The 22,281-nt window shown below is 42.7% G+C and overlaps 1 protein-coding gene across 1 annotated transcript in view; it reads right to left on the bottom strand.

Moving 5' to 3' along the window:
- The window catches only part of LOC127424977 (potassium voltage-gated channel subfamily H member 8-like), an 84,340-nt gene that overhangs the window by 36,291 nt on the left and 25,768 nt on the right, over positions 1-22,281 (bottom strand). The window contains exon 7 of the mRNA XM_051670550.1: positions 1,330-1,534. Coding sequence (XP_051526510.1) covers positions 1,330-1,534 — 205 coding nt within the window. The remainder of the gene's footprint in view (positions 1-1,329; positions 1,535-22,281) is intronic.

Raw genomic sequence — 22,281 nt, 5'->3', positions numbered from 1 at the left:
TCATTCAGACACAAGGCTATCAGTGAGGTCAGGAACTGATGTTGGTCGATGGGGCCTGACTTACAGTTGCTGTTCCAGTTCACCCCAAAAGTGATCAGTGGGGTTCAGGTCTGGGCTTTGTGCAGGCCAGTCAATTTCTTCCATGCCAGATACAGTAAACCATTTCTTTATGGACCTCACTTTGTTCACAGGGGCATTGTCATGCTGGAACAGAAAAGGGCTATCCCCAAACAGTTGCCACAAATTTGGAAGCACACAAAGCCCAAGCCATTACATAAAGAAACATTAAGATTTTTCTTTACTGGATTTAATGGAGTAATCAAATTCGTTAATTAGAAGCAGGTGTCCACAAACTTTTGGCCATATAGTGTACGTCTATAATGCAATTTTAACAAATCTATTCCAAGCTGATATTTCATGAACACTTTCATTAGGAATCTATCAAACCAAATTACACTGCGATTACAATAGAGAGACTCAAAGTTATGTCAAATCTCATAACACAGATACATGTTTGTTTCAAATGTTGTAACTGCTCGATTAGTGCTTTCAAGATGCAGACAAAGTAGTGCAAAAAAACTTCAGTTTATGTGAATTTGTGTTTAATCGCACACACTTAACTTGTGTCCATATGTTAAGCATGTCTATAAATACGGACACATATTTCAGGGACTCTTCCATTATTAGGTGAAAATAGATGTCTGTGTTTGTTTTTTCATTGTATTTGTCATATGTCCCAGTCAAAAAAACAAGTTATGTCTTGTCTTTTCAGCAGCTTGTCTTCTTTTATATGTTGAAAGGACAAGTTATTGACTAGCATCTGTTGTGTTATGAATGTTGTTAAATATTGTGCATCTCTGTTTCAGTATATATGTGAACAGCAATAAAGTGGCCCTAAAAAGTATTTAAACCTTAATCCTCGCTTAAAAATGTATGAATGTCATTGGATTAGTTAACAATCTATCAAACCAAGTGGCAAAACTACAGATATACTGCTCAAAATAAAGACAAAAGTATTTGGACACTTTGCGGTTGTGAAATCTTAAGACGAATATGTCCATAGTTAATGTGATGAACTATACTAGACCAGCTGGTTAAAAGTCATTGCAAAAATGCTCAGAAAAGCAAAGGTTATTCTAGGAAAATCTCTAGCATCATTTGTATGCAGATGCCACTTTTTTTATATTTTGTCATCTAACACAATGACATTCAAACATATTTGTTTTTAGTCCACTTTAGTGTCTAAATACTGTGGGGGCACTGTATATATGTAAGTGTGCACAGATGTTTATGAGCCTCTGTGAATGTGCACATAAATAACTATCTCACCTATATCCCAGCTGTCTGCATTGCTCTCCACCTCCTTCTTGCCGATGATGTACCAGATGCAGGCCATCCAGTGACCCAGCAGGGCAAACATGGACATGAGCAGGGTCAGCACCACCGTGCTGTGCTGGGAGTAGCGGTCCATCTTCTGCAGCAGACGTAGAAGTCTCAGCAAGCGTACAGTCTTCAGCAGGTGGACCACTGACACCTGGCAGAGACAAGACACCATTAACTGTTGAGGATTTGCTGACAGTGTGTATGTGTGTTGGGGTATTGTGAAGAACGTGTGACTGTTAATTCAATTAAAATGTATTGTCAGTCTTATATGATGCATAGCAAAAAATATAAATATAGTTGGAACCACAGTGTACCATAAAAAAAGAGATAAATAAGATGCAATGGCAGTGGGTCATTATCACAAAATAAGCCCTAACAGGGTGATCAGGACACAGCACGGAGCAGAGTGGCATTTAGCCTGTTTTAAAGAATGATAGCAAAAGCACACTTTGAACAACAAATGTAACATGAAATTCTATTGAAATCCATACATTTTTATGTGTTTCTTAAGTATCCAAATACTTTTTGGGGCAACTGTTCAATGGTATTGAATTGGTAATTTTTGCAAGTAAATATATAGGGAAAACATACAATACAACTGTAATGTTGCTGGCAAAGACAGGCTGACAAAGACGATGAAGTTAGAACCCAGGTGCAGTTTATTTGCATAAGTGAAATCCAACAACCATAAACCCAAATGTGAAACAAAACATAAACTTGACTAAACTAGACTTGACTTGACTTGAACAATCCAGCAATGTTACACTTACAATACCTCACAAAGGACAATGGCAAACATGAGGCTAAAATACATGGACAAGGGAGAAACATGACAATGATAACCAATGACAAGGCAGAACTGATAACAAGATAACAAGACAATAAACCAATGAATACAAGACCCATGAACATGGAGGGAAACATGAAATCACATGACCAAGGAAACAGGAACAAACATGGCATGGAAACAGGAAATAACATCATATGAAACCACATGACCTGAACAGGAACAGGAACTAAACTTTAAAATAAAAGACATGAACACAAAACATGAACAAAAACACATCTAGATGTCCCGTATCCCATATATATACTTGACGTGGTTACATGGCATGATGTGGTAACATGGTACGGCAGTATCCGGACTTGGCCATGGTAGGCGTGGATGCTGACTCGTTGGCCATGGCAGTCGTGAGCGCTGGCTCGTAGAGCGGAGGCAGGCTTGCACCATGGAGCAGAGGCGGGCCTGGACCATGGAGCAGAGGCGGGCCTGGACTGTGGAGCAGAGGCGGGCCTGGACAGTGGAACAGAGGTGGGCCTGGATCATGGAGCAAAGGCTTGCTTGTGACATGGCATGGAGCAGTCTGGGGCTTGGCTGAGACATGGCATGGAGCAGATTGAAGCTTGGCTGTGACATGGCATGGAGCTGATTCTGGCGTGGCTGTGACATGGCATGCAGCTGACTCTGGCGTGGCTGTGACATGGCATGGAGCTGACTCAGGATCAAGGGCAGAAGGTGGCGCAAGCTCTGCGACCATAATGTGGGACCCTGGCTCGTCGACCATGACGTGGGACCCTGGCTCGTCGACCATGACGTGGGACGCTGGCTCAGTGACCGTGACGTGGAACTCTGGCTCGGCGGCCATGACGTGGAACTCTGGCTCGGCGGCCATGACGTGGAACTCTGGCTCAGCGGCCATGACGTGAAACTCTAGCTCGGCGGCCATGACGTGGAACTCTGGCTCGGCGGCAGTGACGTGGGACTCTGGCTTGGCGTCCACCTCCCCCACAGTGAACGATGAACCACATATCAGTAGGGCATGGTTGATAAATTGAGTCAGGCTGTAGGTACTCCGGCTGCCTGGCATCAAAGAGGAGATTGGCTCATTCAGCCCAAAGCGAAAACATTCCTTGAGGGCAATCTCATTAAAATTGACCCTGCTGGCCAGAGCACAAAAGTCCTCTACATATTCTTCCAGGGGATGATTCCTCTGACGTAACGTAAATGGGTTCATTTTGCGGTCAGGTATTTTGTAATGTTGCTGGCAAAGACAGGCTGACGAAGACAATGATAAAGTTAGAACCCAGGTGTAGTTTATTTACATAAGTGAAATCCAACAACCATAAATCCAAATGTGAAACAAAACATAAACATAAACATAAACTTGACTTGACTTGACTTGACTTGACTTGACTTGACTTGACCAATCCAACAATGTTACACTTACAATACATCACAAAGGACAATGGCAAACATGAGGCTAAAATACATGGACAAGGGAAAAACATGACAATGATAACCAATGACAAGACAGAACTGATATCAAGGTAACAAGACAATAAACCAATGACAACAAGACACATGAAAATGGAGGGAAACATGAAATCACATGACCAAGGAAACAGGAGCAAACATGGCATGCAAACAGGAAATAACATGACATGAAACTACATGACCTGGACAGGAACAGGAACTAAACTTTAAAATAAAAGACATGAACACAAAACATGAACAAAAACACATCTAGGCATGACAACAACAGTTAATAAGAAAATAGTCTTTATAGCAGATGTTTAGAGGTCATGTCTTGGGTAATGGTTTAGAGTGCATGAATGAGAGCTCAGACAGTCCTGTGATTTAAAATGGTTTTAGAGAGCATCATTAACTGAAAGGCATTTGGGCAAATTATGGTGGCATAACTCAAATTTCTATTTTTTTCTCCCTCCTTCTCTCTGTCTCATTCATGCAGACCCACAAATTGTGAGGTGAAAGCAAATAGTCAAGTCATTTTTATTTGTATAGCGCCTTTCACAACACACATCGTTTCAAAGCAGCTTTACAGAATATCATGCATTAACAGAAAATGAATCTGTAATATCTATAAAGTCTTAGAGTCATCATTGTGTAGTTTGATTAAATACGATTGTGAATTGTGTATAAAAATAATTAATAATTGTATTTAGAAACCCAGTGAGCAAGCCAAAGGCCAATGATTAACAAGACTATAAACCAAACATTATTAACAGCAGATTATGAATAAGAAAAACATAAACATAAAGGCACTTCTAAACAAAACAGGTTGCCCAGTTATTTGTATTTGTCAATGTTAAAAATCATGTTCTCTGAATGTGTGACTGTATTCTCTGTCACTGCCATATCGGGTAAAGAACATTCAAATTTTCATTCTATACAGATATGCAGGGGCCAAAATAAAGGGTCTGAAATTACCAGCCAAAATATTGAAAGTCAGTTTGTTGGAGTTGCGTGGCGCCATGCAAAGTTCAGACGTGTGAACGGCGAGCTCTGCACACTTTGCTAGTTTTAATACTTTTTGAGTCAAAAACCGGTGAGATTCGACACACCCTGTTCCATAACTGTTCTATGAAGACAATATGTCAAATAATTCGAAATCCTCGGGCTCTGGAGACATTAAAAGACACTTACGTACGTGCTCAAGCTGATACCCCTGACAGGGCCGCAGACCGGGGACTCAGTTTGGATGGTGTGGTGGGAGAGATTCAATGTCAACTGTTGAGCATGTCGGCAATGCTGGCGAAGGTCGTTGCTGACTTGGAGGACCTTGCTGTGATACGTCGATCGATCACTGCCATGGAGACGAAAATCTCTGAGTTGGTTACAAGAGTGGGGGACGTCGACAAATGGATCGATTATCTGGAGTCATCGGAGAGGGAATTAGCTGCTAACCCATTAGCGACCAAGACAGAATTGGAGCGCGTTTGGGAAAAGTTGAAAGACATTGAGAATCGTAACCGGCGAAACAATGTCCGAATTGTTGTAATTCCTGAGAACGAAGAAGGCCGAGATATGGTGAGATTCCTAGATGAGCTCCTCCCGAGTCTGCTTGACATAACAGGCCATAATCTGGAAATCGAACGAGCTCACAGGGTTCCAGCTTGGAGATCCGCTGAGGGAGACAGGCCCCGATCAATTCTGGCCAAATTTCTGAGATCATCCAATAAAGAACTTGTGTTACATGAGGCGAGGAGTAAAGGAAGACTTTCTTGGAAGAACCACAACATTTTCTTGTTCCCAGACTTTGCGAATTCGACAAGAGAGAAACGTGATAGATTCAAGAAATACAAGAAACTGAAGGCTGCACTGATGTTCCCGGCCAAATTGAGAATAGATATTAAGGATGGCCGCAAAATATTTACATGCCCACAGCAAGTGATGTCCTTCAAAAAGTCAGTGGAATGAGTAAGTCAATGTGTGATGCTCTCAATGCAGCCAAGTGGACCTGACTCACTGAACATTCACTTGACCATCTGAGGAAACTGGGCACCTTCTTTGTTTTGTGGAATATTTCTTGCAAATCATTAGAGTGATTAGGGCATGTACACTCATGTAACAGCCGAATAGGCAGGCTCACTGAACATTCGTTTGACTGCCCTAGGAAACTGAACGGCCTTTTTTCTTTTTTTTTTTTTTGGTGTGCTGGTTCCACTAAGCAGCTGGAGTTTGTTTTGTGGAGGAACACACCTTCGGGACAGTTATGTGGATGAATCTACATGCTCTTGGTGCTTTCCTCATATTGGCTGGAGATTGTTTTATAGATTATTTTCTGTTGTGTAATTATCTCACAAAATTTGTATAGAAACACCGGACTTGAGCAATCCGATGGCAAAGTTGTCGTGGGGGCTCTCATAGGCATACATGGACTGTTTGAGTTTAGAGGGATGGACGCCAGTTGGCGCTGTCGTGCGTGGGGTTAATGCGCACGTTTCTCTTTTTTCAGTTTTTTTTTGTTCTGGGGGAAGTTCGGGGTTTGTTTGTTGCTCTAATGTTGGAATGTGGTCTTTATAATTTTGTTTTTGACACACAGTCTATTTTTTCTAATATGTCAAAATGTCAAATGTTAATATGAGTGGATTATCTCTCCCCACGTGGAATGTGAATGAGTCGGGACACCCCGTAAAAAGAAGGAAGTTATTTATTTTCTTAAACGTAAGAAATATGATATAGTGTTACTTCAAGAAATGCATCTTTCCCCGTAGGAAGCTGAAAAATTTGGGAAGATATGGGGTGGACATGTTTTCTTTAATGCTGGCTCAAGTAAGAGCAGGGGAGTCATTACATTGATAAGTAAGCATCTATAATTCAAATGTCTCAAACTGATTAAAGATAAATTAGGAAGAGTCATTATTGTTTTAGCAGAAATTCAGGGGTAAAGGTTGATTTTGGCTAATATTTACGCACCTAACACTGATGATCAGGGCTTTTTTATAGATCTTGAAGTGATGTTGTAAGCCCCTCATGATATAATATTGGGAGGAGACTTTAATCTTTTGATGGACTCAGTCCTTGATCATAGTGAAGAAAATGTGTGTAAGCCCCCTAGAGCAACAGTGACGCTTCACAGGATGTGTAAAAATCTTGGTCTTACATATATTTGGAGATTTTTGAACCCATCTGGTAGGGACTATACATTTTTTTCATCAGTCCATAAGATTTATTCTAGAATAGATTTTTTTATATATATCTAAGTCCCTCATTTCATCTGTTGTTGATTGTTCAATTGGAAACATTTTAGTCTCAGATCACACCCTGGTGAGTTTAGAGGTGTTGCCACATACGGAGAAAAATAAATCATATAGTTGCCCCTTTATTGTATCCCTTTTGGAAAATCCTGAATTCCAACAAATGTTAAAGGCTGAAATCAATGTCTATACAGTGCATCTGGAAAGTATTCACAGCACTTCACTTTTTCCACATTTTGTTATGTTACAGCCTTATTCCAAAATGGATTAAATTCATTATTTTCCTCAAAATTCTACAAACAATACCCCATAATGACAACATGAAAGAAGTCTGTTTGAAATCTTTGCAAATTTATTAAAAATTAAAAAACGAAAAAACGGGAAAAAAAAATCACACGTACATAAGTATTCACAGCCTTTGCCATAACACTCAAAATTGAGCTCAGGTGCATCCTGTTTCCACTGATTATCCTTGAGATGTTTCTACAACTTAATTGGAGTCCACCTCTGGTAAATTCAGTTGATTGGACATGATTTGGAAAGGCACACACCTGTCTATATAAGGTCCCACAGTTAACAGTGCCTGTCAGAGCACAAACCAAGCCATGAAGTCCAAGGAATTGTCTGTAGACCTCCAAGACAGGATTGTATCGAGGCACAGATCTGGGGAAGGGTACAGAAAAATTTCTGCAGCATTGAAGGTCCCAATGAGCACAGTGGCCTCCATCATCCGTAAATGGAAGAAGTTTGGAACCACCAGGACTCTTCCTAGAGCTGGCCGCCTGGCCAAACTGAGCGATCGGGGGAGAAGGGCCTTAGTTAGGGAGGTGACCAAGAACCCAATGGTCACTCTGACAGAGCTCCAGCGTTTCTCTGTGGAGAGAGGAGAACCTTCCAGAAGAACAACCATCGCTGCAGCACTCCACCAATCAGGCCTGTATGGTAGAGTGGCCAGACGGAAGCCACTCCTCAGTAAAAGGCACATGACAGCCCGCCTGGAGTTTGCCAAAAGGCACCTGAAGGACTCTCAGACCATGAGAAATAAAATTCTCTGGTCTGATGAAACAAAGATTGAACTCTTTGGCCTGAATGGCAAGTGTCATGTCTGGAGGAAACCAGGCACCGCTCATCACCTGGCCAGTACCATCCCTACAGTGAAGCATGGTGGTGGCAGCATCATGCTGTGGGGATGTTTTTCAGCAGCAGGAACTGGGAGACTAGTCAGGATCGAGGGAAAGATGAATGCAGCAATGTACATAGACATCCTTGATGAAAACCTGCTCCAGAGCGCTCTGGACCTCAGACTGGGATGAAGGTTCATCTTCCAACAGGACAACGACCCTTAGCACACAGCCAAGATAACAAAGGAGTGGCTATGGGACAACTCTGTGAATGCCCTTGAGTGGCCCAGCCAGAGCCCAGACTTGAACCCGATTGAACATCTCTGGAGAGATCTGAAAATGGCTGTGCACCGACGCTCCCCATCCAACCTGATGGAGCTTGAGAGGTCCTGCAAAGAAGAATGGGAGAAACTGCCCAAAAATAGGTGTGCCAAGCTTGTAGCATCATACTCAAAAAGACTTGAGGCTGTAATTGGTGCCAAAAGTGCTTCAACAAAGTACTGAGCAAAGGCTGTGAATACTTATGTACATGTGATTTTATTTCCCGTTTTTTTTTTTTTTTTATAAATTTGCAAAGATTTTCATTTCTTTCACGTTGTCATTATGGGGTATTGTTTGTAGAATTTTGAGGAAAATAATGAATTTAATAAATTTTGGAATAAGGCTGTAACATAACAAAATGTGGAAAAAGTGAAGTGCTGTGAATACTTTCCAGATGCACTGTATGGAGACCAACTGGACCTCAGTATCCTCTGTGGGCGTGGCTTGGGAGGCACTTAAGGTGGTTCTTAGGGGTTGGATCATACAGTATGCCTCATTCACCAAAAAATCCAAAGCACGAGAACTCGTGAACAGCAGAGCTGAAGCGCCGAATGTCATCTGATGGCCTCAAAGAATTGACCCGATTGAAATACAGATATAATACTATTTTGTCGCGGAAGGTGGAGTTTTGTCTATTCAGGGCAAGACAGTCATATTTTGAGTCAGGGGACAAAGCATGGAAACTTTTGGCTAGATATATGAAGCAGAGAGTCTTTTTCTACCATTCCCTCAGTGAAATCTGCTGGTGGTGAAATATTTACCTCAGCCATTGATATTAATAATGCTTTTAAAGAATTCTATCTTGATCTCTATATTTCCACGTCTTCATCTACTGATGAAGACATTAGAAACTTTGTGGAACCATTAGAACGCCCTAAATTGACGAATGAGCAAAAACATTATCTTGATTCTGAGATAACCTTGGAGGAACTTGGCGAGGTAATTAAGGCATTTCCTACAGGCAAGCTCCGGGGCCAGATGGTTTTGCCGCTGAATTTTTTAGATCTTATGCTACAGAACTGGCTCCACTTTTGTTAGAAGTTATACAGAATCATTAAAAAATGGAAAGCTTCCGCCAACCATGACACAAGCCCGGATCAGTCTGATTCTTAAAAAGGACAAAGATCCAAGCGGTGTAAGAGTTACCGTATAATTTCCCTGATCCAGCTAGACGTAAAAATATTGTCAAAAATTCTGGCTAACCGATTAAGTAAAGTTATGACATCTCTTATATATACAGATCAGGTGGGGTTTATTCAGGACCGCAGCTCTTCCGATAAAATTAGGAGTTTCATCAATATTAAGTGGACAGTGGCGAATGATTAGACTCCAGTCGTGGCCATCTCACTTGACGCCGAAAAGGCGTTTGATATGGTAGAATCGGATCATCTTTTTAATATTTTGGAAATATACGTGTTCGGGAATACTTCTATTGGATGGATCAAGTTACTTTATAGGCACCCAATAGCGGCGGTACAAACAAATGGATTAATTTCAGATTATTTTACTCTGGATAGTGGCACCCAGCAGGGTTGCCTTCTTTCCCCATTATTGTTCTGTCTTGCCCTGGAACCATTAGCAGCCGTGATAAGAAAGGAGGATGATTTTCCAGGGGTGATGGCAGGAGGTGTGGCGCATAAGCTTCTGCTTTATGTAGATTATATTTTATTATTCGTCTCTGACCCGTATAGATCTATGCCTTGCCTCCACAGAATTATTAATTCCTTTTCAAGTCTTCGGGATACAGAGTTAATTGGTCAAAATCCGAAGTTTTGGCTCTGACAGCGTACTGCCCGATAATGACTTTTCAGCCGGGTGCCTTTCAGTGGCCCAAACAGTGCATTAAGTATTTGGGTATTTTATTCCCAGCAAATTTGTGTGATTTAGTTAGAGTTAATTTTGACCCTTTAATAAAAAGGTTTTCGAGCGATGTGGGCAGGTGGGCTTCATTACATTTATCGATGATTGGGAAGGTTAATGTTACAAAAATGAATTCTATTCCAAAATTTAACTACCTGCTACAGTCTCTCCCTATAGATGTCCCCCTCTCTTATTTCAAGCAATTTGATAGCATAGAGAAGTCCTTTATTTGGAATGGGAAACGTCCCAGATTACATTTCAGAAAGCTGCATAGGCCGATTGACAAAGGTGGGCTAGGCCTACTCAAGATTTTGTTTTATTATTATGCATTCAGTTTCAGACATTTGGCTCATTTGTCACCATTGCAAAGCCTTTTTATCAAAATAACCGGAGAAGTTAAATCACACCCCGTTATCTCGCATTTACACTTGGTATGGACAAAAGTGTCCAGAGTGTTTAATTCAGACATTTATTTAAATGTTGCCTCAAACTTATGGCTGAACCCCAAATTATGTACTAATAAGTCCGCTTTCTGCTGGTCAGAGTGGATTGTGAGGGGGGTTACTACACACGGTGACCTATATGAGAGCGGAGTGTTAAGATCCTTTGAAAATTTGGTTCAACATTTTGGGATTCCCAGATCTCAGTTCTTTAGATATTTACAGCTGCGCCACCTGCTCTGTACTATTTTTGGAGTAGCATACACCTAAAGCGGCAGATACTCTAGGAGTGGTGATTACTGCTTTTGGAAAAGGTCATGAGGCATCAGTGCATTATGGAGCTTCAACTTCTCTCAAAAGATTATGGGAGAAAGATTTAAACTTGGTATAGGAGGGAGAGTGGGCTAGGATTCTAAAAAAAATCAAGTTTGCATATAAAGACGCAAGGGTGCGCCTTATGCAATTCAAGATTTTACATCGATTCTACTGGACCACCTCTAGATTATATAGGCTTGGTCTTAAAGACACACCCACCTGCTAGCGATGCCAATCAGAGGATAGAGACATAACCCATGTCTTTTGGGGGCATGTTAAGATCCAGGAGTTTTGGTTGAAGGTTCAGAGTTTTGTGTGTGATGTATTGGGCACTCGGGTTTAATTTTGCCCCAGACTCTGTATTTTGGGCGATGGGGCGGTCATCAATGTTGAGAATAGACACATAAAGACTTGGGGCCTAACCAGTGTCATGAATGCCAGACAGATTCTTTTAAGGGGTTGGAGGTCAGCTGGAGTGCCCTCATTTCAGGAGCGGTTCTCGGAGATGGGGAGGGTGGCGGCCTTTGAAGAAGGGTCATTTAGAAGACTAGAGAAGTTGAATTTGTTTGTGGAGAAATGGGGTGGATATCTGACGTTGCTGGATGTGTGATTATTATTATTATTATTATTTTTATTTCTTTTATTTTTTTTTGTGTGTGTGTCTATAATCAACACTGGGATGATGTTGGGGGCCAGGGTGGGGATTGGGAGGGGTGATAGTGGGGGTTAATTGTTGATTCTGTGTATATATGTTGTGATCAATGTGAATCAAAAAAATTGTTAATCAGAAAGTACATTTGCTGAACTATGTCTTTATACAAACTTTTTACATCAGTAGAATATTTACTTTTAGAAGTACAAAATCACGGTTTTGTGACTGAGAGATGGCAATTGAATCCTATATTTTAATTTGATAAAAACAATGAAACATTGAGATTCAAGGCCAGTGAGAAATATTAATACCACAATTTCAGAAAACCAGACCCTCCATCGCTTTATAGTGATTGAGCAAGTGAGTGAGAGTAGAAATAATTTTAAATAGCCTTTTATTTTCAGTAAAGACAACATGTATCAAAAAAGGATCATACTTTTATTAAACTTTATTAACCTGAATATGAACTTTCACATGTTCTCACTACCAGGTTGGTAACATGCACACACAACCACCCACAATAAACCCCCCCCCCCCCCCCACACACACACACAAACACACAAACACCACTATTAGATCACTTTGTCCAGTGCTTCAGGCAGAAACTAGCAGACAATATTCATCACAGCTTCTCTTATTATAATCAGACAGACAATCCCTATGCAAACCAGGCCCTTCATATGTCCCTGCAGCATTAAATAATAACCCACATTTTAACAGCCGTAATCTTTCACTTGAAAATTAAATATTAATAAACATCAGGAGATTATGGTCTCAGAAGCAAAAGAAATGAGAACATTAATGTCATTAAATGTGAGAAGAAAGGCTGAACTTAACTGCTGGTTGAGAATTACAGGAGGGTGAAAATGAGGGTAGAGGTGGTTCGTACACTGAGGTTTATTTGACAATGTGTCAGTGTGGATTACAAACTAATACTCTCAAACTGCTAACAATTTGTAGGTTGTAAAGGGATGGTGAAAGGGAAGGGAAAAGTAAATGGAAAGGAAAAGGAAAGAAGGAAGGAAGGGGGAAGGAAAGAAGGAATGGAGGGAGAGATGAAAAACTGATGAAAAGAAGGAAGGAAGGAAGGAAGGAAGGAAAGAAGTAAGGAAGGAAGGAAGGAAGGAAAAGAGGTAGGGACAGACTGCTAACAATGTGTAGGTGGTTAAGGAATGGGGAAATGGCGGGGGAAGGGGAAAAGAAAATGGAGAGGAAAATGAAGGAGGAGAGGAAGGAATGAAGAAAGGAAGGAAGGAACAGAGGTAGGGACAGACTGCTTATAATGTGTAGGTTTTTAAGGGATGGGGAAAGGGAGGGGTAGGGAAAAAGGAAATGGAAAGGAAAAGAAATGAGGGAGGGAAGGAAGTAAGGAATAGAGAGGGAGGGAGGGAGAGAGAGATGAAAGATGGAAGGAAGGAATGAGATGAGGGGGGAGGGAGTGAGGGATGAAGGAAGGAAGGAAGGAAAAGAGGTGCTAAGGACAGACTGCTAACAATGTGTAGGTTGTTAAGGGAGGGGGAAAGGGAAAATGAATGAGAGGGAGGGAAGGAGAGATGAAGGAAGGAAGAAAAGACAAGGAAGAATGAAAGGAAGATAGGGAAAGGATAAAGGAAGGAGAAAAGTGGGAAATATGATAGGAAGAAAAAAGAAAAAGAAGGAAGGTATGAAGGAAGAATAAGGCAGGAACAAAGGTAGGCAATGCAAGGCAAGGCAATAAAAGGAAATGAAATGGATAAGCTTCCTTGTGGGCTTGTGTCTGTGCATGCGTGCACACTGCAGCTGAAAGGCAGATGTGAAGGGATACCAGAGGAGCAGAGGTGAAATCTGTATTTTTACTTCGTTACTGTACTTAGATATCTGTACTTTATCAGAGTATTTTTATTTTAGGAAACTTTTAATTTTCTGTCTGTCCCACTGTCCCACTGTCACGGCTCTGTTGAGTTTTCTGGTTTATTCTGTTGTTTTGTTTTTCTCTCTCCCTCATGTTTTGCAGGTGGAGCATGTAAACATGATCTGTGTTTCTATGGGAACACTGAACGTTCCCGTGGAAGCACTGATCATGCCGATTATTAACGTGCTAGCTACACCTGTTCCACTCTGATTGCACTCCCTACTTAATACTTGTGTGCCCTCACTGTCTTCACTAGATTATTGTTTGTGCTGTCAAGCAGCTAACCTTGCTCATTTTGTCTAGTTGGTGCTGTATTGTGTATCTGTTGTTTGCCTGTCTCTGCCTGTGTGTCGGGATGTGTGGTTACCTTCCAGTTTGCTGTACGCCTGTCCTCGCCGCCCATGAATCTCCAGTGGAGGATTCCTCATCTCTGCCCGCATGTCGGGAATACGACTCCCCTCCTTCTCTGCACCATACCACGCTTCAACGGACACTTCCTACGGATCTGCTCCTGACTCCACAATGCATACATCTGACTACGAACACACTCCTCCTTTGCCCACTGCAAACCACTATGTGCACACAGACTCATTCTTCATCTCCTGCTACTGCAGCCGCTGCTGGGATTCTAATACTTCGCCAGCACATTTTATGTTGACATTTGTTGTTAATAAATCCTTTGAACTGTTCCTCTGCTATTGGGTCTCTGTCTTACTCTCACTCTGACAGAATAATCTAGCCACACATGGACCCAGCGGAGGAATCTACTCTACACTCCACCCTCTCACAGCAAGGAGCTCTGCTAGGGCATCAACAAGACCAAATCTCTGCTTCTAATCGGGCATGATGGCATCGCAGCTCACTGAACTCACCACGGTGGTTCAACAACTCCGCCCTTCTCCCGATCCCAGTCCCTCTCCAGAAACACCCCCATCTTCCTCAACGGTTCACCATGCCCCTTGGCGCCCAGAGGCTAACATCCTCCCTCCAGCTCCGTTCTCAGGTGAGGCGGGTTCCATTAGTGCCTTTATGTCTCACTGTTCATTGTTCTTCACCCTACAGCCCTCTACGTTTGCCTCCAACACGATGAAGGTCGCGTGCGTTATCACGCTTCTCTCCAGAAGGGCTGGTGAATGGGGTACTGCCATGTGGGACAACAGACATCTGTGCTGCGCCACTTAGCTTTCTCCTCTGAACTTCGCCGAGTGTTTGATCGCGCCGCTCAAGGTTGGGAGGTGGGTAGGGTCTTATCTGGACTGTCCCAAGGAGATCGGCGAGTAGCTGACTATGCGATTGAGTTTTGCACCCTGGCCACTTCCTGTGAGTGGAACGACCACACCATGTGGAATCTGTTCTTGTGTGGGCTTTCCGATGATGGAACTCCCCACTCGTTTTGATGACTTGATGGTCCTGGCTATCCGAGTCAATCAACGCCTGACTCTATGCCGTAATCACCGTCAATGCCGCTCTTCACCCTCTTGAGCAGCTGACAATTCCCTCTGTTCCACTGCTTCGACCAGGTCACCTGAATCTCACCCCGACACTGAGCCCATGCTAGTCGGGAGAACCCTGATATCACTGCTCGTCAGTAGGAAGGGGGCTACTGGCGAGTGCAACACCATTGAACAAAGCCCCCAGACTTCGTACACTTCTCCCGGCCCCGGCTGCAGTATGGCCCTGCCAGTCACACAGTCTCGGCTCTGGTGGATTCCGGGGCCAAAGGGAACTTCATTGACATCGACTTGGCCTCCAAATGGTGGTTTCCCAGGGTCTAGTTGGACGAGACCTTCACCGCCCACACCCTCAGTGGCACACCCCTGTCAGTCATCACCCAGTCTACCAAGCCAGTCACCCTCGTCTCTGGTAATCATTCAGAACAACTGTACTTTTATCTTATCCGATCCCATTGACCCCGGTAGTGTTGGGGCATCCATGGTTGGTAACACACAACCCACACATTGAGTGGACAACCAACACTGTTCTTGCTTGGAGCGCTTATTGTTCGTCACACTGTCTTAATTTTGCTGTCTTTCCTGTCCAGTCTTGTGTTTCATTACAGGAAGAACCGGCAGATTTGTCTGGAGTGCCGTTGACGTACCATGACATGAGGGCGGTGTTCAGCCAGTCCCATGCTGCGACCCTCCCTCCTCATTACCCATACAACTGTGCCATTGAACTGCTTCCTGGCACAGGAACAGCTGTATTCGCTCTCAGATCCTGAGAGGGAGGCCATGAACAGGTACATCAATGATTCTTTGGCAGCCGGTCTCATCCGCCCTTCCTCATCAACTGCATGAGGCAATGAGTTCTTCTTCGTGGAGAAGAAGGATGGGTCGCTTAGACCCAGCACAGATTATCGGGGGCTGAATGACATCATGGTGAAGAATCGTTATCCTTTGCCATTGATGTCCTCAGCCTTCGAACTCTTGCAGGGGGCATCCGTCTTTACGAAGTTGGACCTACACAATGCTTATCACCTGGTCCGAATCAGGAAGGGGGATGAGTGGAAGATGGCCTTTAACCCTCATAGGGGGCACTTTGAGTATTTGGTTATGCCTTTCGGATTGATCAATGCCCCCGCCGTCTTCCAGGGGCTCGTAAATTACGTGCTTAGAGACATCGTTATTAATTTTGTGTTTGTTTATCTTGACAACATTCTGATCTTCTCCCAGAATATCCAGGACCATGTACAGCATGTCAGGCATGTGCTTCAGCGACTGCTAGAGAATCGGCTGTTTTTCAAGGTGGAGAAATGCGCTTTTCATGCACAGTCGGTTCCATTCCTGGGGTCCATCGTTTCATCCGAGGGAGTGCGTGTGGACCCTGTTAAAGTCAAAGCCATCTCCGATTGGCCAACCCCAGATTTCCGATCGGAGGTTCATTAGAAACTACAGCCAACTCGCTGCACATTTGACGGATCTCACCTCCACCCACACTGACTTTTGCTGGTCCATGCGGGCTGAAGCTGCATTCTCCAAGCTAAAGGAGTGGTTCTTTATTGCACCTATTTTGATAACTCCTGACCCTGCTAGTCAGTTTGTGGTGGAGGTGGATGCATCCGAGGTTGGTGTTTGGAGCGGTCCTTTCGCAGCGTTCTCACTCGGATAGAAAGAAACATCCATGTGCGTTCTTTTAACACCATTTATCACTGGCTGAATGTAACTACGACGTTGGTAACCGAGAATTGCTGGCTGTCCAGTTGGCCTTGGGCGAGTGGCATCATTGGTTAGAGTGTTCGGGGATACCTTTTGTGGTCTGGACTGACCATAAGATCCTAGAGTACATCCGTAGTGCAAAACGCCTCAACTCTAGACAGGCTTACTGGGCATTATTTTTCACTCTGTTTAATTTCACCCTTTCGTATCGCCCGGGCTCTAAGAACGTCAAGCCCAACTCCCTATCTCGATGTTTCAAAATCGAAACCTCAACCATCCCACCGGATACCATCCTACCCGCCTCTCAAGTGGTGGGCATGGTATCCTGGGAGGTGAAGGCTAAAGGCAGTGCTGCGCTATGAAACACTGCGCCCCTTGCCACATGCCCAATGGGCAAGTTATTTGTTCCATGGTCAGTTGAGCTGCCTTCGAGAACTGGTTCACTACAGTAAAAACGACTGTGTTGCCATGGAGGGGGGGGGCAGTTACAGTGGGGGCGACCCGCATCCAGGCTCTCATTAGACAGCATTTCTGGTGTCCATCGCTTGCGCGGGACCTTCGGCAGTTCATTGCCGCTTGCCCCATTTGCACGACAAATAAGACCTTCTGTAACCCCCCAGCTGGGCTCCTCCAACCGCTGTCTGTCCCCCCTGTAACTGCCGCCCCCCCTCCATGGCAACACAGTCGTTTTTACTGTAGTGAACCGGTTCTCGAAGGCAGCTCATTTCATTCCCCTCCTCAAATTCCCCTCAACAAGGGAGACAGCGGTAGCAGTCATAAACCACGTCTTCTGCATTCATGGCCTCCCGGTTGATATGGTTTCTGACAGAGGCCCCCAGTTTTTGGGCAGAGTTCTGTCGACAGCTGGAGGCTACAATGAGTTTGTCCTCTGGGTTCCACCCCCAGACAAATGGGCAAGTGTTGTCTATGGGTTTATCGCCCTTCCAGTGTAGCCTCGGCTACCAGCCCCCTCTGTTCCCGCTCAAGAGCTCAATGTTCAGGTCCTGTCTGTACACGCCTTTTTGCAGAGGTGCCAACGCACCTGGAAAGCCCCCCAACACTTCACTATATTCAAAAGCATAATATCTTACTTTTGACTCCACTACATTTTTTAAAAATGTGCCATTCCTTGCTACTTTGAAGTTAGTAGCGTTAAATTAAAATGGACTAGTATGTCTTGTTTCCGCAGAACGAGGGTGACCATTCAGATAATGTATAGCTTTGCTCAATGCATTTGAGTGCCAAAAGCCATTTTTAAATGTCTTTTGTGCCTGCCTAGCAAAAAACACAATGACGGTATCGGTTTTCAAGAATTCACTGTCAAACTTGAAAAACACATCAAGGTAAGTAATTTTTAATATTATATTAATAAAATTGCAACAAATGTAGTTGCTTGCTAGCAGTAATCTTATAAATGCACTCTGGCCAGTGCAAATTAGGTTGCAGGGTAATATAGGATATATAGAGAGAGCTATATTATTTTAAATAATATTTAAACAGCAAAACCATTATGAAGCACAAAATGATTTATAAAATAGCAAAAAAATTAAATACTAATTGGCAATTTATAAATATAAAAAAACATTGTTTGGCCAACAGATATCATAATAAATAAATCGTAAACAATTTAAAACACACAATCTGCACTGACCTGACATTTATGAATACTCGTCCTGAGAACACAGGTGAACCTTTTGGTTAATGTCTTCATTATTGGCATTAGTTTAACCATCCTTAAGCATACTACTGTTGTATTGTTTAGTACGTTGCTGTAATTTTACAGTTTAAATGTGGAAAATGCATTGTATGTTTGCAAAAAGTTTAGTAGCAATTAAAGATCATTCAATTTCAGGTCAGGACTATTTCAGAGACCATCTGCGAGAAGAAATCACGTCCCAGTCACCAGATGACACCTCTAACACTTCTGATGAAAAGGACTTCTTTTCAAGTATGAACACACATACAGTCAGGAAAGTGCCACACAAACACACACACACACACACACACACACACACACACACACACACACACACACACACACACACACATGTTGGTGCAGCTATCATTATGAGGACTCTCCATAGAGATAATGATTTTTATACTGTATGAACTATAGATTCTATCCCCTAACCCTAACCCTAACCCTAACCCTCACAAAAAACTTTCTGCATTATTACATTTTCAATAAAACATCGTTTAGTATGTTTTTTTAAGCGATTTAAATTATGGGGACACTAGAAATGTCCTCATAAACCCCATTTATAGCATAGTACCCTTGTAATTACCAGTTTGTAACCTTAAAAAAAAGTCCTCGTAAACCACCTAAACCCGCCCACACACAAACACACACATACACACACACCTGGGATGTTGGTGCAGCTATCCTTATGAGGACTCTCCATAGACATAATAATTTTTATACTGTAAAAACTATAAATTCTATCCCTTAACCCTACCCCTAAACTCAACCCTCACAAAAAACTTTCTGCATTTATACATTTTCAAAAAAAACATAATTTAGTATGTTTTTTAAGCGATTTGAATTATGGGGATACTAGAAATGTCCTCATAAACCACATTTATAGCATAATTTGGTCCCCACAATGTAGTATAAATATGTATACACACACACACACACACACACACACACACACACAGAGACAGTGTTATTGTGTATGGCAGTTTTTCTTAATACAAAGCTCTAAACTATCTGTGTGCCTGTGACATTAGACCACTCTCTCCTTAAATGTATATGAGCAGGAGGATAAAGCATATTGAATTGCAAAAACATATATTAAACAAAAGCCTTAAAGGGATAGTTCACCCAAAAATGAGAATTCTCTCTTCATTTACTCACCCTCATGCCATCCCAGATGTGTATGACTTTCTTTCTTCTGCAGAACACAAACAAAGATTTTTAGAAGAATATCTCAGCTCTGTAGGTCCATACAATACAAGTAAATGGTGGCCAGAACTTTGAAGCTCCGAAAACCATTTAAAGGCAGCATAAAAGTAATCCATACGACTCCAGTGGTTTAATCCATGTTTTCGGAATTGATTTGATAGGTGTGAGTAAGAAACAGAGCAATATTTAAGTCCTTTTTTACTATAAATTATAAAGGTGGTGATAAGCGGGGGACCTGGGTAGCTCAGCGAGTATTTACGCTGACTACCACACCTGGAGTCATGAGTTCGAATCCAGGGTGTGTTGAGTCTCCTAAGCAACCAGCCAGGTCTCCTAAGCAACCAAATTGGCCCGGTTGCTAGGGAGGGTAGAATCACATGGGGTAAACTCCTCGTGGTCGCTATAATGTGTAGTTCTTGCTCTCGGTGGGGCGCGTGGTGAGTTGTGCGTGGATGCCGCAGAGAATAGCGTGGGCCTTCACACGCGCTACGTCTCCGTGGTAACGTGCTCAACAAGCCACATAATAAGATGCACAGATAGATGGTCTCAGATGTGGAGGCAATTGAGATTCGTCCTCCACCACCCGGATTGAAGGGAGTCACTACGCCACCATGAGGACTTAGAGCACATCGGGAATTGGGCATTCCAAATTGGGGAGAAAAGGGGAGAAAAAAAAGTGCTGATATGCACAAAGAATGTGAATCGCCAAAATCAAAAGAAAAATAAAGTGAAAGTGGAGATTTATAGTAAAAATTTACATAAATATTGATCTGTTTCTCACTCACACTTATCATATCTCTTCTGAAGAAATGGATTTAACCATTGAAGTCATATGGATTATTTTTATGCTGCCTTAATGTGCTCTTGGCGCCTCAAAGTTCTGGCCACCATTCACTTGCATTGTATGGACCTACAGAGCTGAAATATTCTTCTAAAAATCTTTGTTTGTGTTCTACAGAAGAAAGAAAGCCATACACACCTGGGATGGATGATGGTGAGTAAATAATGAGAGAATTTTAATTTTTGGGGTAACTACCCCTTTAATAGACCAGTTCTTTTTACTGTTGATACTTAAGTACATTTGAAAGCAAATATTTTTGCACTTTTATTCAAGTGGAAATTTAAAAGGAGTAATTTCACTTTTACTGGAGTAATATTTCATCAGGGTATCTGTACTTTTACTCAACTTAGTGTACTTTGTCCACCACTGGTAATTGGAGAAAATTTACTGTAAGGGAACATCTTAGATACAACAAGGTCTGTATTACAGCAACACTATAGTAGAGTGCACTGTGTTTCTCTCTGCATGTCTCTCACTGTCCCCCTCTTAATAAGCCTCAGTGGATTTCAGCACTCTTTCGTTGTGTTTTGCCATACAGAGGGATGCAGGGTTTATTACTGCAAGTGTCATCACTGTAAGTGTGTGTGTGTGTGTGTGTGTGTGTGTGTGTGTCCAATTGGCCCTGATCGATTCTGCTAGTCTGGATTGGCCAGAAAAGCTGACAGTCTTTTACTCTGAATTAAACCAGGGAGCTCTGTGACCCTTTGCTTTTGTAGAGGAGCTGGCAGAGGCAGTGTCAGCCAATTTCCGTGCCTGTTATACATCTTTGTTTGTACCTGAACCCAGGATCACTCATTAAAAGTTCTACATCCATGATGTCATCAAAAGGACTTCACGGTCTACCCACACAGGGTCACCCAGCTTCAGCTCAGCAGGGTGTCGCTACTCAACAATTTGTTTTAGACTTAAGAAAGCACAAGATAAATCATTGAGCTAAATACAAAGTGCTGGAGGGGCTAAAAAAAGAATACCTGAAAATCCCAAGCCTAGTTGTGATTGATCTAGAGGTACAGGAGGAATCTGCCGACTCTTTCTACACTGATTAAGGGGAATATCTTTAGAATTCAGTGGACTGAATTTAAATTAGCTAGACTGTGTTTAACCAAACTGAGAGTGCTACTACACTCTTTGGTAGCTGAAAGTATTATCTAATTCATTTTGTGAATGTATTCTAGAAGATCTGCAGGTGCAGACCAGTCTAAGGTGGTGAGCTGGTCTTCCAGCCTGGCCAAGATGGTCAAGCTGGTCTGTTTTTTTCTTTTCTCCCCAATTTTGGAATGCCCAATTCCCACAACTTAGCTGGTCCTCTAAGTTACTCGCCTCAATCCGGATGGCGGAGGGCAAGTCTTAGTTGCTGAGACTCATGTGGCTCGTCATGCATGACACCACAGAGACTCACAGCACTGGATGATCATGCTAATCTCCACAATCCACACACAACTTACCACACGCCCCATTGAAAGCGAGAACCAATAATCGCGACCACAAGGAGGTTACCCCATGTGACTCTACCCTCCCTAGCAACCGGGCCAATTTGGTTGCTTTAGGAGACATGGCTGGAGTCACTCAGCACACTCTGGATTCGAACTCGCGACTCCAGGGGTGGTAGTCAGCGTCAATACTCGCTGAGCTACCCAGGCCCCAAGCTGGTCTGTTTTGATGGTTTTAGATGGGTTTGGGGTATTAGTCAGCTGGTCAGGATGGGATACCAGCTGGACAACCAGCTAAACACCAGTCCAGGATGAGAGACCAGCTTAAAAGCAAAGACCAGCAAACCACCTTAGGTTGGTTTAAGTTGTTTATTCAGTGTGGATATAAGTGTAATACATTCAAAATTAATTTAAAAGCTGTGAAAATGTGTTCCTGCAGGGATTTTTGTGCATTAGTTTTAAATTTTT

Source organism: Myxocyprinus asiaticus, chromosome 34 (assembly GCF_019703515.2).
Source record: "Myxocyprinus asiaticus isolate MX2 ecotype Aquarium Trade chromosome 34, UBuf_Myxa_2, whole genome shotgun sequence".
Classification (NCBI taxonomy): Eukaryota; Metazoa; Chordata; class Actinopteri; order Cypriniformes; family Catostomidae; genus Myxocyprinus; species Myxocyprinus asiaticus.
The sequence above is the reverse complement of the archived record's forward strand: the minus strand, read 5'-3'. Positions and strand labels throughout refer to the sequence as shown.